We start from the raw sequence: 16987 nt of genomic DNA, 5'->3' as shown, positions 1-16987 counted from the left end.
TTTCTAGTTCTCTAATCCATTTACCATGTAGTATCATGGACTCTAGTTATCTGTTTGTGTCTTACCTCTCTACTAGAACACAAGCTCCATAAGGACAAGGGCTGTCTTTCTGTATCTCCTCCAGTGTCTAGCATAATCAGTTAATAAATACTTGCCAAATAAGAGTTATCTTTCATGGCTATTTTTATATATCCCAAATCTTCTTGATTTGCCAGCCTTCCTCTACTGTTGCTGCTTACCAGATGATATGTTCCAAGTGTTTTTTCTTCCTGTATTTTCTATTATTTCTGCTTTCCTTATTTACCTGCATAGTGTAATGGAAAGACCACCAGACTTGAGAGTCTGAGGACCTGGAATCAAAGTGTGGATCTGCCACTTTCTGCCTATATTACCTTGGGCAAGTCATTTAACCCCTCTGGGCCTCTGTTTCCTCATGTGCAAAATGGTGGGGAGGGGGGGCAGTGGGGAGGGCACATGTTCTAGATGACTTCTACAGGGCCTTCCAACTCTAACATTGGTTCCATGATCCTACTCCCTCAGTAATGGTCCTATCCCACAGCTTGCTTGGTTGTTTCCCCTATCCTCCCCTTGCAGGAACAAAACTTAATGCAAAGAGCCACCCTTTCACTCTGATGGTTTGGAGTTCTGACCAGGGACTTGGGAGAGATAAAAGCCTACAGAGACTTTCAGGAGATGATATCACAAACTGTTCTGATATGTTCCAGGTGGTCCCTTGCTCTATGAAGTATTACTCCTCAATTACATGAAACCTGTGGTTAGTGAAATTAGTTTATTAATCTTGAGTACACTTGGGAAGGTGATAGTGTTGGTCTTTGAGGTTTAGAATGAGGTGGATTGGAGGGCTTTGGAGTGGAGGTCTGAGTTTGGGAGTAAGAGAGGGAGTGAGGTGAGCTATAAAGGTAGGGTACTTTCTTTGCTTGAGTAAAGGTGATCTATTGGTAACTGGGCTCTGTTGCTTGGCAACTGGTGGTGCCATTAAAGATACAGGCACAGAGAAGTGGGAAAGCAGGATGGAGCACTAGGCAGCACCCTCTTCCTGGAGCATCAGAGTTTCGCTGGCCTCAGGACTCTCTGGATCTTCCACAAGGCTCCTTGGTGGCTCTAGCTCCAACCCTGGCTCTGCTTCAACAACTACCCCTGCCTCAGGATGATTTTCAATGCCCCGGCTAGGGCCCAATCGGGGAGGCTTGGTAGGAGTGGGTGGAGGTGGGGCAGGGCCCTTGCTCTTTCGGGTGGACAGTGCCCTGCGAAGGCTCTGCACCTTCTCTAGGCCAGTACGCCGAAGCCGCTTGGCCCGAGATTCCACTGGCTCCTCATCTGAGCTCTCCCTTTCTTCCAGCTCTTCTAAGGCCTCTGGTCCTAGTTCCTTCTCTTCTAGCTCTGTGGATTCTGGCTCCTTCTGAAAAGCTCTGGCTGGGATTTCTTCCTCCTCCTGAAAGTGAAGAACAATGAACATTATCTCCCCAGCAACAATGTCTTGGTTAAGATGTCACTTCCAGAAGCAATACTGCCCATCTGGGCTACCCGCCAACTCAGTAACATGTCTCTGCAACCCTCCCAAGCCTTACTCCTGCCTAGGAAATACTTCTGTCATCATTTGGCCTGCCCCCTCCCTTCTACAGTCCCAAAAGTAGATGGAATGTGTGGGAGAGCCCTAGGGAAAGGTGACTGAAGCTAACTATGAGCAAGAATCTAGGCCTTACGAGTTAAGTCCTTGTAGTGCCTATAGAAGTCATCAAGCCCAAGTCATTCCACTAAGGCTGAGTCTATATTAGTCACAGGAAGGTTTGTATTGGGTAGAAAGCTACCCCCAGCGGTATAACCAGGAAGACTTATTAAGAAAGAAGAAAGAATAATCCTTCCCATAACTTTTTCCACATGGGGATGGGAGGAGGAGGGTTGGGGGGTTATGTCCCTTACAAGCCAGGGGATGCCAATCATCCACATTAACGAACAACACTGTAGAGCAGGACTCTTAACCTTTGGTGTTTCACGGATCCCTTTGTCATTCAAACGCAATCCACAAACCCATTCTCAGAATGTTTTAAAACTCATAGAATATATAGGATTATAAAGGAAACCAATTAATGTAATGCAATTTTTTTCCCCATCCAAGTTCATGGACCTTCTTAAATCCATCCATGAGTCTGTGGACCCCAGGTAAAGAAGAACCCCTGGTACTGAGGGAGAAACACTAAGCCAAGGAGTAGAGACTTGGGTTCTAGTGTCACCAATGCCACTATCTGGCTAAGTCCCTTCCTCTCTTCGGGGCTGTTTCCTCATCTGTAAGACGAGGGCGCTGGACCCCAAAGTGCCCTAAAGTCCCTTCCAGCACTCAATCTGCGTCTATGTCAACGTGGAATTACAGTATGGGTCTGGGCGGGCCGTGACAAGCCGGAGCATCTACTCGGTTAAGGGCTTGTGGGCGTGGCGTCGAAGGATGACGTAAGCACGGGTGCGGCTTGAAGCCTCACATTAGGGGCCAGGAATGTAGGCGCGGTCGGAGGGACCAGGGGGTGCCCCGAGGGCCTAGGTTTGCGGGCCTACGCAGGGGCCCTCACTGACCTTGAAGAGCTGGACGTGCATCTGGCCGCGGGCGACAAGCAGCGCGTGGTTGGCCTCGAGCCGCTGCACCTGGAGCGCGCGGCGGACGGCGCGCTCGCGGGCGGCGTGGGCGTGCGTGCTGACGCGCTCGGCCTTGTCCAGCAGCTGGGCCAGTGTGTTACTGGTGTCCCCGTGGCTGCGGCTGAGCGCGCCCAGGCTGCTCTGGATGCGGCGCACGGTGCCCGTGAGGCCGCCCTGCCGCCGGGCCAAGCTGCCCTGGCGCTCCCGCACCGCCTCCAGCATAGTGGACAGCTTCTCCAGTAGCGTCACCACTGTCACCGCGTGCACTGGCCCGGGCTCCGCGGCTTTAGCCGCCAGCACGCCCTCCCCCATGGCCCCTCGAGATGCCCGCGCCCTAGCCCGCTCGGATCTGGTCCAGTCCCGTTCCACCCTCCGCTGCTTGTGCTCTTCCCAGCGGTCTCCTGGGCTCCTCCCGCTGGGGGCGGGGAGCGCAGCTGGAGGGCCGGGGTCCGTGACTCAGACGGGCGGGGCCGGGGTCTTTAGGGGCTGCCCCTTCTCCAGCCGCCACGCCCTAACCAACCCTCCCTTCCTCCTCCTGCAGGCTCCTCCTGCAGAGGGAGGCGGGCAGCTGGGGGGCTCTGGTCCCCAACATGCCTCCTCCGGCGGACACACCCTGGGAAACAGCCTGTGCCCTCGCTCCGTGCTGGGGCGCCGGGGGCATCAGCATCTCCCTCTAACTCTGCCTGCCTAAGGAGCGGAACGCTAGCTCGGGGAGACCAGACCCTTCGGGGTTACGGCGTTGTTTGAGGCCCGACTCCCAAGGACCACCTTCGAAGTCGGAAGCCCTTTGTGGGGGGAGGGAGCAGCAGTCCACTGCTTCAGATTTATTTTTACGTTATTCGTCTTCACATACTTAACATTCCAACCAAACTGACTGCTCCGCCTGCTCGGCATTCCTTCTGTGCATTTGTACCAGCTGTCCCGAATATCGATCCTCCAGGGAGGATCCTATGGGCCCAGCCCATTGTGGGGCATTTTCCGACTTTCTCAGACTGTGCTGGCGTTGCTGTAGGGCGGTTTTCCCACCACTCCTAATGTTTGGTTACTGTGTAATGTGTTCATTTATCTGTCACTCAGACCCCGGTCCATGTTTCCCATTTGGGCCTCCTGGGGATTTCCTGATTAGCAGGCTAATTTCTTCTCCCATTCAGCACTTTGTCATTTGTTGTCGTTCCTTAAAATGTGGTTGTTCCCCTACTTAGTCTTTCTTTTGAAGTCTCATCTGTTCTGGTTGGAATTGGCTTGCTGAAATGCTCATCTCCAGCCCAGTTATAGCCAAAGGAATAATTTATTTCACAGAAACAAGCCAGCCTTGATACCACAGCCTCACAGCTGTGTTGCCCCAATCTTTCTGATCTATTCAACACCTGAAAATGGCTTAAATGGGCCACCAGACCCCAGGCTTGTGACCAGGCAGCCTCCCTGAAGAAAATGGATGATTGGAAAAGGGAGATGAGTCAATCAACAAAGTCAATCAAAAAATAAATAAATAAGCACTTACTATGCCAGGCACTGGAGATAAAAAAAAGACAAACGGTCCTTGCCATCAAAGAGCTTATAATCTAATGGAGGAGACATCATGCAAACAAATTTATAGAAAGCAAGCAATATACAGGATAAGAAAGATGTGATTAGGGCGGCTAGGTGGCACAGTGAGTAGAGCATAGGGCCTGGAGTCAGGAGGACCTGAGTTCAAATCCAGCCTCAGACACTTGAGACATACTAGCTGTGTAACCTTGGGCAAGTCATTTAACCCCAATTGCCCTGCCTTCTCCCCTCCAAAAAAAAAAAAAGAGATGATTGAGGGGAGGCACTGGATTTAAGAAGAGTTGAATAAGGTTACCTATAAAAGACGGGATTTTAGTTGTGACTTGAATCCAGGGAGTTCAGTAGCTAGGACAGAAAATAGAGAATGTTCAAAACATAAGGAACGGCCAGAGAAAATGCACAGAACAGAGAGATGAAATAACCTGTTCCTGGAACAGCCAGGAGGCCAGTATAACTGGGCCGAAAGGTATAAGAAGACTGGAAAGGTAGAAGGAGACAAACACCATTTTGTATTTGACCTTGGAGGCAAGAGGAAGCCGCTGGAGTTTATGGAGTAGGGAGTGACGTGACTGTACCTTGGCTTTAATGTAATCATTTTAGTGGCTGAATGGAGAGTGGGTTATTGCAGGGAGAGGCCTGAGACAGGCAGACCCATCCGTAGGCTATTGCAGTAGTCCAGATGTAAGGGGATGAGGGCCTGCACTAGAGGGTTGGCAGTGTCATAGGAGTAAAGGGGCACACATGAGAAATGTTGTAAAGGTGAAATTGACAAGCCTTAGCAACAGACTGGATGTTGGGGATGGGATAAGAGTGAGGAGTCCAGGATGACTCTTAGGTTGTGATCAGGAGAAAATGAGAGGATTCTGTTGCCCTCTACAGTAATAAGGGAGTGAGGAGTGGAGGGCTTAGGGGGAAGAGAATGAGTTCCATTTTTTTACATATTGAGTTTAAGATGTCTGCAAGACATCGCAGGGCAGCTAGATGATGCAGTGGGTAGAATTCAGGGTCTGGAGTCAGGAAGATTCATCTTCTTTAGTTCAAATCTGACATCAGACATTTATTAGCTGTGTAATTCTGGGCTAATCCAAGAACTTCATATTATAGATGAGGAAACAGGCCCAGAGAGGTTAAAGAACTGGCCTAAAACCACATAGGGAGTGTCAACTGAGATTTGAAGCTAAGTTCTAACTCCAAATCCAGCAGTTTTTCTTACTAAACTACATTGCCTCTTTTTGATCTCGGTTACACACACACACACATATCTGTATGCATTACATATGCATGTGTACATACAAATACACATATATATGTATTTTTGTTTGTGTATATATGCATACATTGCCTCATTTTTACCTCAGCTATAGATATATGTATAGGTATATAGATATATGTCTGTATTATATAGATGTATACATACATGTATATATTAGCAATGCTTCCCATGATATCTAAAAATTTAATAAAGCATGCCCTCTATTTGTTTATCTGAATCAGTAAAAATATTAAACAAGACAAGATTAATAACAACCCTGAAGAATTCTAGAAATCTCCATCCCTGTTGAACTCAATCATTAATCACCATTCTTTGGGTCTGGTTGTTCAGATGCCTCCAAAGGTTTATAATTATGCTATTACTTAGCCCTTATCTCTCAATATCCTTTCAGAAGGATGTCACGAGAGTCTTTGTCAGATGCCTTCCTAAAATCCAGTTATACTATGACTAATTATATTCTCCTCATCTACCAGTCTAGTAACTCTTTCAAAAAAAGGAAATGAGATTAGTCTGGCATGAGCTGTTCTGGATGAACCCCATGCTGGCTTTGGTGGTGGTCGCGACTTCTCTTTCTGAGGGTCTGTAAACTATCCCTTTAATAATGGATTCTAGAAATTTGTCAGAAAATGAAGTCGCTGGCCTATAGTTTAAGGATTCTCCCTCTTTTGGAAAATCGGAATAAATGTTGCCTGCCTCTGTCCTGAGGTATCTCGTAATTCTTTAAAATTATTCAAAGATTACCGACAGTGGTTCAGCAAATGTAGTATCCTAGATTTAGAGCTGGCAGGGAGTTTAGAGATCAACTAGTGAATGAACACCTTCCTTTTACAAATGAAGGAACTGAGCCCCTTGCCTCCCTTTTATTTTTTTTTTTTTTCTGTTTCTTGGGATAGAGTTTTTCTGGGCTTGTTGCCTTTATCATGTGTATTCCAGAGCCTGGCACGGTGCCTTTCAAATAGCAGACCCTTAGTGTCGTGAGAGTTGTTTAACCTCTCTGCACTTCAGTTTCCTTATATGTAGAATGAAGATAATATTTGCTCTAGGAGGTAAGGAATATGTTTTTGCAAACCTTAAGGCACTTAAATTCAACTTTCACACCGTTGCCAAGGTAATCTTCTTAAGGGACAAGGTAGCTACGTCCCTCCGCTGTTTAAAAGCCTCACTGTTTGTAGGATGCAAGTAAAACCACTCAGTCTGATATTCCAAGCCTTTGACAATCTGGCTACAACCTACCTTCCCAGTCATATTCCACATTATACCCTCTAACATACTATATTTTCTGGGCAAACTAGACTCCTAGATGTTCCCACCTCTGTACATGCGTTCGCACAAGCTGTCCCCTGTGCCTGGAACGAACTGAATCATTTCTGCTTCCAGAATCCTTATCCTCATATCTCAGCTATTTTGTCACCTCCTACATGTAGCTGTCCAAGATTCTCTCAACTGACCACATTCTTTCTCTTTCCCTCCTCAGATATTCCTGTGACCCTTTGTGTCCCACACACATACACCCCTTCTGTCATCACTCTCTGCCTTTAGTAGGCATTTGTATGCCCTTAGGAGCTTTATTCCTCCTTGTAGAATGTAAGCTCTTTGAGGGAAATGATTGTTCAACATTTTCTTTGTGTCCCAGGAGCCTACTTCAGTGCCTTGCATGTAACGGAAGTTAATGGTGCAGCTAGGTGGTATAGTGGTTAGAGTGCTGGGCCTGGAGTTAGGAAGTTGTTATTCAGTCATGTCTGACTCGTCATGACCCAATTTGGGATTTTCTTGGCAAAGATAATAGAGTGATTTGTCATTTCCTTCTCCAGCTTTACAGATGAGAAACAGAGTTAAGTGACTTGCTCAGGGTCACACAGATCATAAGTGTCTGGGGAGGAACTCAGGACTTCCTGACTTCAGGCCCAGCGCTATATCCACTGTAGAGCCAGAAGACCTGACTTCAAATCCAGCCTCAAACACTTACTAGCTGTATGACCTTGGCAAGTCACTTAACCTCTGTATGCCTCAGTTTCCTCATCTGTAAAATGAAAATAATACAATAAAATACCTCCTAGGGTTGTTACGAGGATAAAGTCTGATCATAATTGTAAAGCGCTTTGAAGCCCACAATATTTTAATATTTAATATTTTATCACAATATTTTAAACTTTTCATTATTATTATATCTGTTATAGCAATCTGTGACCGATAATCTTTGATGTTACTATCGGGCCCCACGAACTGAGCCCATATAAGATGATGGACTTAATCGATAAATGTATGTATGCTGACTGCTCCACCAACTGGCCTTCCCTGTCTGTCTCCCCTCTTCTTGGGCCTCCCTATTCCCTGAGACAACAATATTGAAATTAGGCCAATTAATAACCCTAAAATGGTCTCTAAGTATTCAAGTGAAAGGAAGAGTTGATCCATAAGGCAAACTTCCTTGCTGTTTTATTTTAAGAAATTGCCACAACCACTCCATCCTTCAGCAACCACCACCCTGATCAGTCAGCAGCCATCAGCATCAAGGCAAGACCTTCAACCAGCAAAAAGATTAAGACTCAATGAAGGCTCAGATGATGGTTAGCATTTTTATTTTTAGCAATAAAGTATTTTTAATTAAGGTACATACTTTTTTTTTAGACATAATACTATTGCATACTTAATAGATTACAGTATAGTGTAAACATAACTTTTATATGCACTGGAAAACCAAAAAAATTGTGTGACTCACTTTATTTGCTTTATTGCAGTGATCTGGAACTGAACCTGCAATATCACCGAGGTATACTTTAGCAAGTGTTTATAAATGTTAGCTATTGCTATTGTTAATAATAAATGTTTATTAAATGTTTGAACTTAATTTGGAATAGAAATGTGCAATATTGATAATAATGTCTGTTTCTTGAAGCCCTTTGTAAAAGATGATAATCAGGAAGGGAAAGGGAACAGCTATTTATTACGCACCAAGCTTGTGCCAGGTTCTGTGCTAAATGTATCTCATTTGATCATGATAATAAAAATAATTATTGAACAGCTAGGTGAGGCAGTGGATGGAGTGCTAAGCTTGGAGAGTTCACGTCTGGCCTCAGACACTTACCACTTGTATGATCCTTGGCAATTCACTTAACCTCACTCAATGTCAGTTCCCTCATCTGTAAAATGGGAATTGTTGTTAGGAGCAAATGAGATAATATATATGAAGTGCAAGGCTGAAAGTGTTATTCAAATGTCTCAACATCTCCTCAATTACCTTGTGCTTCAATTTCCTGTTAACCATTTAATTTACAAACTTTGTAATATGATTATTATTTACAGAAGCCAAATAAGTTGAAAAAAATGATTTTTCTATTGTCACGACCTCATACACTCCTCCAGTGGCAGTTTTATCTCTTCTTTGATTTTCCTCTTGCTTCTGACACAGCTAAACAGGTCCGCTATATTTCCAAATGTCCTATGGGCATCTCAAATCCAATATGTCCCCAGCTGAACTCATAATGTTTCCCCCAAGACCTGTTGTTCTTCCTAATGTCTCTATTTCTATTTGATGGCATCACTGACCTCCCAATCACCCAGGCTTGAAATCTTGAATTAAACTTTGCATTTCCTACTTTTCTTCCAACTCTGCCTTCAATCAATTTGGTTTTCCTCCTCCCCATCACCATGCTAAACATGCAAAACAGCTATCTCCCAGCTGCTCAGTGTCGTTACTGCCAAATCTGGTGGACTTCTTTTCAGTCTTCATCCTCAACACTTTTGTGGCATTAGGTATTTCTCACATCTGCATCCTCTTTTCTATTCCCACTGCACCTAGCCTAGGTCAGATCCTCTTGACTGGATTATTGTAAAATCCTCCTAACAGGTCTTTTGTCTATTCATCTCCAACCTGTCCTTCACATTGCTGCCTATGTAATTTTCCAAATGAACTGCTGAGATAATTCTACAGTGCTACTCAAAAGTGTCGGTGACTATCTGTCATCTGCTGCTATATAAAATATGAACTCCTTACTCTAATATTCAAGGCCTGCCACAAGCCAGCTCTAATTCACCATTCCAGTGTATCTCATGTTATCTCCATTCAAACATTTGAGCTACATTGTGGTAAGTGTCATCCTGCTCTCTCCTGTCTCTGGTCTAAGACCTTTGTTCAGACTTTCCACCATAACTATTATGTGCCTCCCCACCCCCCTTGTCATCTTTCCATGTTAAAAATCCCTCTTTCTTCAGGTGCATTCATTACATGTACTGATGTTTAACAAATGGTTATATTTACTATCTTAAAGGTGCTTTCCCTAATCAGTCCCTGCCCACTCTCCTATCCCTCCACTGAAAGTCCTCTCTGCCACCTCAGATTTCACATAGCACTCTGCTTGGACCTCTCCTACACACTTAGTTCATTTTAATCTTTATCAGAATCATTTATTTTTGGGTCTTATCCTCCCTCCTTTCTTGGCCACCAACTCCAAACTAGCTTTCATTCTTACCTACTCTCTGCCACAAACTTGGATTCTGCCCCAGGAACTACCTGGGGATTTGATAGGTGAATTTTCACTTTATCTTGTCCAGAACTGGGCCTCTGTTGCACTTCTTGGCCATTAACTCCAAACCATGTCATCTCCCCTGCAAAGAAGCTCCCTTTCATCTTCCCCTTCTAGAATGTGAGCTTCTTGAAGGTGGAGGCTATCTTGTTTGCTTGTATTTCTATCCCCAGAGTTTACCAATGCTTCTCTCCCTCTCTCTCTCTCTCTCTCTCTCTCTCTCCCTCTCTCCCCCTCTCTCCCTCCCCTCTCTCCCTCTCTTCCTCTCTCTCCCTCTGTCTCATAGTTCTCATCCCAATTCCACTCACACTGATAAGTCAGGCCCTAAAAAACAAAACCAGATCATTGTATTTCTGCCTCAGGGATTTAAGGGTACCCCATCTTAGGGGTTGTCTTTCTAATGTTATTGCCTCATGCCTCTATTCCAATATATTCTCCCCAACATCAATTACCAGTTATGATTAGTATCTCCCTTATATTGTTGTTACCATTTATTAGTGTCCCAGTATTAATTTAACTATTTAATATAAATTAGCTATTCAAAACAGGATATTTATTGAGAATATGTAGAAAGCAAATCTTCCCTTCAAAAAGTGGGGGCAGGCAAATTCTCCCCTATACCTTCTTGGACACTGGGGAAAAATGTGTTCAAACCTAAAGCGGTTACTACAAAGCATTGACTCTACAAAGTTCATTTCTGAATGTGGCACAGCTAATCTAATAGACAAGACACTCCATCTGGGCTGGCCATGCCTTACCAGGCCACGCCACTGGTATCCTCTGGCATAGATTCCAGTTTCTGGTTCTCTAGAACTCTCCTAACCTTTTAAAACTCACAGAGTCACAGCCTAGTCCATCCTTTCTCTAATACTTCTTAATTTAAGAGCAGGAAAGGATAGACACAAGAGAGACAGTAGCAACAGCAGGGCAATGTGCTCATGGCTTCATGTCAGCCTGGGTGGGAAAGCAGGTCACTGGTGCTAGTTCTCTCTCCATACCTAGACACTTACAGTAGTCCTTGCCTGACTCACCACAAGGAAAAAGGGAGCAATTTAACCCTGTGGAAATCTTTTTAAAGTAGGATCAATTCAAACCCAGCAACCATTCAAAGAGGCCCACTTCTTTACCACATGGTTGTCAGAGAGAAAACAATCGCAAGATGATCATAGAACACTCTCAAGTGATCCAGAGTCCATGTTGTGTATGCCCGTAAGAATGGTTTCTCATCACCCAGCCCCTAATTTGCGTTAAATTATAAAGAATCTGGATCTTATTTGGTCTTCGTATCTAAATGACCCTTTTTGTGAATGATCGACCTTATACTGATAATATCAAGCCCTGGAACATTGCAGTGTCTCCAGAACAAGATCTATATTTATTCAAACTAGATTAGCCTGATAATTTATTCAGAAAACAAAACATAACAAATGGATTGTGGCCTAGACTATGAAATATGCTTAGGTGATCAGTCCATCAGTGCATAGAACTAGGATAGGTATTGCAGATCAACAATGAGCTGGGCCCAGAATTTAATTGGAGGAAAAGAGCTAGATCCTCTGTGGATTGTCTACAGGAAATCATGGATGAAAATTAAATAGAATAAGACAGTATAGATGGGTTGCAAAATGCACTGGGGGTGGGAATGTCCACATCAGAGATACTGAAAAAATGAAATTTTAACTCTCCAGTGCCTAGGATCAATCAATCAAGAAACATTTATTAATAACCCACCATGTGCCAGGCACTGTGCTAATCACTGGGGATACAAAAAGAGGCAAAAGACAGTCCCTGCTCTCAAGGAGCTTACAATCTAATGGGGAAACAACATCCAATCAAACATACACAAAGCAAGATATATGTGGGATATATGAGAAATAATTAACAGAGGGAAGGTATTAGATTTAAGGGGCTGGGAAAGGCTTCTATTAAAAAATGGAATTTTATTTAGAACTTAAAGGAAGTCAGGGGGGTCAGTAGTTGGAGTGGAGGAGAGAGAGCATTCTAAGCTTGGAGAACAGCCAGAGAAAATGCCCAGAGCTAAGACAGAGTGTCTTGTTCATGGAAGACTAAGGAGGCCAGGGTCACTGGATCAAAAAATTTATATTGAGGATTAGGGTGTAAGAAGACTGCTGGGAAGGTAGGAAGAGGCTAGGTTATAGAGTGCTTTGAATGCCAAAGCATTTTGTGTTTGATCCTGGAGGCAAAATGGGGAGCTACTTGAGTTTATCGAGCAGGAGGGTGACATGGTTGAACCTGTGCTTTAGGAAAATCATTTTAGTTGCTAGGAATGGAGGATGGATTGGAGTGGGGAGAAACTTCAAGCAGATAGACCCACCAGCAGTCCATGACAATAGTTCAGGCATGAGGTGATAAGGGCCTACACTAGAGTGGTTCTGTCTTGTACATCATAGGCATATTCCAGCCTACTGTGGTTGCTATGGGATTTTTAAAAGCTTCCCAGAAAAATTAGACCAGTCACAGAATCTGCAGCAAAAAGCTTTTGTTTGACTCATTTTAATTTGCCCAAAGGAAGGCCTGAGGCTTAAAAGGGTGTCCAGGTGTGAGAGCTCAGACTGGGGAGGCAAGTGCAGTAAAATAGGGGAAGATGCCAGGCTAGCAGCTCCAAAGCATACCAGGGAAGTGATAGAATTATGGATACAACAGGGACTTGGTGCATTGATCTTTAGGTCATGGAAAGAAGAAAAAGGGAGCCCTGGATAGTTCTGTGGACAGTTGCCCTCTGGTCTTGTTACATCCAGGTTTCACTAAACTCTCATCATTATTCCCTCCAGTTTGGATTCCTAGGTCCACAGTCATTAATAAATCTGGATAGCTCAATGATTAAGCTGGAGTGGGGTTAGCTCTAGCAGGCATATATGATTGATTTCCCACTTCTGACATCTCAGGCAGGGAGGCACCAATTACCAATGTGGGAGATGGAAATTTCTATCATGGAAGGCTGCAGGCATAAAAGATTCAAGAAAAGGGTGACATCATACAGAAGGAGAGGGATGGGTCTTGAGCAGAGACAGAATCTTGCAGGAAAGACTTGCTTCCCCCCTCTGAAAAAAGGGTTTTGGGGAACTATATCGTGGCAATTAATAAATATTTGCTGAACTGAATGGAATATTGATGAGTTAGTGGGAAAGATCCTCCAGACATAGCATAGTACAACTGGAGTAATAGATTGCAGGTTCAAATCATGCCTTTTATACCTCTAACCTTGAGGAAGACTATTGGTCACCAATGGAGATGGGCATATTAAATCTATTCCCTATCTTGTACTCGGGGGTGCCATTTGGACCAGGTTCAATCCGGGGAGAGCCTGACTCTAGTGAATTGTCTCTCTTTTCTAAAACTCTTTAGTTTAAATCCCTCACCCCAGCACTCCAGGGTGGATGGTTTTACTTAGGCCTTATATCTAGGATCTCCTCAAATAAGAGGGAGTAAAAAGTTGTTCAGTGAACAACATGAATTGGATATAGGACAGGTAGTTTATTCCTAGACACACAAGAAATGCTAAAGACTCACAAACATGCATCACAGAACAAATTCAGTATAACTACTGATACAATCTGCTGGGAGGATGGTACTAAACTTATCAGAACGTAAATCGGTTGTGGGAATGCCTATTAGGCCATCCACATTTCATCTTGGCTCTGCGCTGTCCTTTACTCCAAATCCAAATCTCCACTGACCTTGGGGCTCAGACACTTTGGAAGTCAACCTCTCCTATGTTTACTACAACCAACTGCCTCAAAAGAGTGTATGAAGGTACTTAATGTACAATGTAGATCAGGTATAGGACAGCTATTTTCCTTACCAAAAAAAAATTGACAAAGACTTAAATGTAAAGCAATAACTTATAAGAGACCCTAGATATGAACCAAACGTATGCTTTAAGGGATTTTCCATGAGTTTTGGAAGTGGAGGCACAAAGAGCCAGAGAATGTGAGGAAAACGCTTGATGACTTTCTTCAGAGGCCAGGCTCCTCCATGACTGAACCTAGTCTACAGCATTGGCTGCTAGCCAGGAGCCCCTTTAGAAAGAACAAGCATGTGCCTCAGTCCTTTTGGGACCAGCAACTATTTAGTTACACTATGAAAAATGTCAACTGTATACACTAATTGCTAGAGAATATATGAGCTTTATATTCCACTTTCACACTTTGGTCCTACCTGTTCTTTTAAAGCTTGGCTGGACCCGGTTTCTAATAGAATAAACAGTACAGGAATTCAGCTGTTCCTTCAACTGACTCACTTTTTCCTTTTGGAATACACTAGGTGCCTTTTCTTTCCAATCTGACCCTGCCCCCATCCTGTATGTTCTCATACCCTGCCCATTTTTGTGATGAAGACATTTGTTCCAGCAAAACCTGAGAGTTAGGCCAACAGGGTGACTCAGACCATCCAGTTCAAAGTAGAGGAACCTGAGAATGTACCCTACAATTTGCCCCTGGAGCAGAGAGCCTATCAGAATAATCCCCCTCCCCCTTTCTTCCCTCCACTCTTCCCCCAACTCCAGCTTGCCTTCCTTATTTAAGTTTCCTGTTGCTAATGGTGATCAGTCTTTTCCGTGCTGCACATTCAGTGGATGGTCTTGGCTTTATGGCTGCAGTCACAAATAGTCTCATTTTACACCTCCCTCTTGGATTCACAGTTGGCACAAATTTACTTCATTTCTTAAAGGAGCCATGAATTTGTGAGTGTGGGCAATTCTCCAGTGATACAGATGGCTACCCCTCTACAACTTAACAGCTGGTCTTTAAGAGTTACTATAGCTTAAAATTCAATCACCTTGAGAGCTAACCTGGGAATGACAAAGTTCATACCAGCACTTTGGAACAAAGCTTTTTGCTAAAAATGAGCCCCTTTATTAATTTTTTTCCAGTGAACCAAGTACAGCTATGGGACAGTGGCTCCAGAATCAGGGGATCTGGATTCAGATCCCACCTGTGATGACTACCACCTGTCTGATGTTAGGCTTAACACTTATCTCCCTGGGCCTCAGTTTCCTTATCTGTTAAATGATGAGTTTGGATTAAATGGTCTCTGAGGTCCTTTCCAGTTATACATATATATATATATGTATATATATGCACACACACATATATTCCTACGAACCCATGAGGCTGTTGTTGAAGGTAGGCTTCATCTCCTCTCTGAGTTTTTACGGCACTCTGCTCTCTTGGTTCTTCTCCCACCTCTCTGAGTGTTCCTGCCCAGTCTCCTTTAGTGTATTTTCTCCCTATCTCACCCCTTAACTGTGAGGATACTTCAAGGCTCTGTTTGGGCCCTATTTTCCCTCTTTACATACTCTCTTTTCATGACCTCATCAGCTCCCAAGAGTTTTATCGTTTCTAGGAAGATGACTCCCAGATCTATACATCCAACCCTGGACTCTCTCCTAAGGTACGGTCCTATAACACTAACTGCCTATTGGACATTTTTAATTGGAGGTCTCCTAGGTATCTCAAACTCAACAGTTTGAAAATGGAACTCACCATCTTTCCCCCAAAGCCCATCTCTCTACCAAACTTCTCTTATTACTACTGAGATTACCATGATTCTTTCAGTAACCCAGATGGACCACGCATGCATCATACTAAACTTCTCAGTCTAACTGATCCCACCTATCTAATCAGCTACCTTATCTTAGCATTTCTGCCCCATAACATCACTTGCATACATCCCCTACTTTCTACTCACATGGTTACCACCCTATTTAAAGCCCTCACATCTTGCCCCATCCCCATCTTTCTTCCATATAACCACCAAAATGATTTTCCTAAAGCACAGGCCTGACCATATCACATTAATGAGCTTGTATTTGAAACTCTAGGCAATCAGAAGCCATCAAAGGTTTGGTGACAGGGAAGTAATAGAGTTAAGCCTGTGCATTTGAGAATTATTTTACAACTTGTATGAAACATGGATTAGAGAAGGGAAAGACTGGGAGTAGGAAGATTAATTAAGAGGCTATTGTAAAAGTCCAGGTAAATACACTGCCATTTTGTGACTGTGTGAATGCTGCCATTTATTGTCTGTTTCTGGGTCACTCATGTCATTAGTAAGGGAGCAAAGCACATACCCTGTAGAAAAGGGAGTAGTGCCATGAAAAGGTCCTCAATCCAGAGGATCAGGGAAAGGGGAGAAGTGCCCCCTAATTATCTGTTACAATACATATATCATTGGTTTAAAAAAACACTGATTATTTGAATATATTTTTATTAAATGAATTTTTTTCTTTGAACCCTCAGATTCTGAGTGATCCATTACAGACGTGGGAACCTCAATCTAGAAAGGCCCTGTGCTTGTCTCATGTCCTTTCTATCTCTAACACATATACATTTTGGGAAATGGGTTTGAGAAGTAAACAAAAACAGATGAGATTCATGAAGGGCCAGTACAGGAAAGGCACACTAACTTAGAGCAGCTAAACAAGCACAGATGTGGGAAGAACTATGTATAGGCTGACTTTGATGTTATCATCAGGCATAAGACTGGGCCTCCATTGCAGGGAAGACTCAGCAAGGATTTGCATTTGGCCTTGAACAAATGATAGAGCATATAACCATGGGAAATTGAAGGGAATCTGCGTCCCATAAGGACTTTAGAAATAGGGTACGTAAATATGTTTCTGAGAGTTGGCTTGCAGACATAATAGAAAAGGCAGAGGCTGAATTGGATGGTGATTTTGATCCTGCCTTCTGGTGCTGCCTATGACCTAAAGGAGTAAAGAGGCATCACCTACATCTCTGAAGATCTTGAATAAAAAAAAAGAAACCCACCCTTGTCAGTCTCTGCAGGGGAAGGGGCACAGCTATCAGAGGCTAGGCCGATAGCATTTGGAGTCAGAACCACAGAGCTCATCCCTTTAGTTCACATTTATAGGGTTATAAAATGAATGAATGAGTGATAAGCCATTTATTAATCACTGACTATGTACAAAGCAATGGGGATGCAAATAGAGAAGTGAGATAATCCCTTTTCTCAA

General features: G+C 43.7%; 1 protein-coding gene across 1 annotated transcript; it reads right to left on the bottom strand.

Annotated features, from left to right (window-relative positions):
• Nucleotides 1-775: 775 nt before the first annotated feature.
• On the bottom strand, nt 776-3054 carry CAVIN3 (caveolae associated protein 3). The gene is made up of 2 exons (XM_036746000.1): nt 2587-3054; nt 776-1453 (listed from the first exon to the last, which is right to left on the bottom strand). Exons 1-2 carry the CDS (start codon nt 2956-2958, stop codon nt 1040-1042), a joined length of 786 nt encoding a protein of 261 aa, XP_036601895.1. The 5' UTR covers nt 2959-3054; the 3' UTR covers nt 776-1039.
• Nucleotides 3055-16987: the final 13933 nt, after the last annotated feature.

Source organism: Trichosurus vulpecula, chromosome 2, assembly GCF_011100635.1.
Source record: "Trichosurus vulpecula isolate mTriVul1 chromosome 2, mTriVul1.pri, whole genome shotgun sequence".
NCBI classification, from domain to species: domain Eukaryota; kingdom Metazoa; phylum Chordata; class Mammalia; order Diprotodontia; family Phalangeridae; genus Trichosurus; species Trichosurus vulpecula.
Note: the sequence above shows the minus strand (reverse complement) of the source record. Positions and strands in the feature narration are given on the sequence as shown.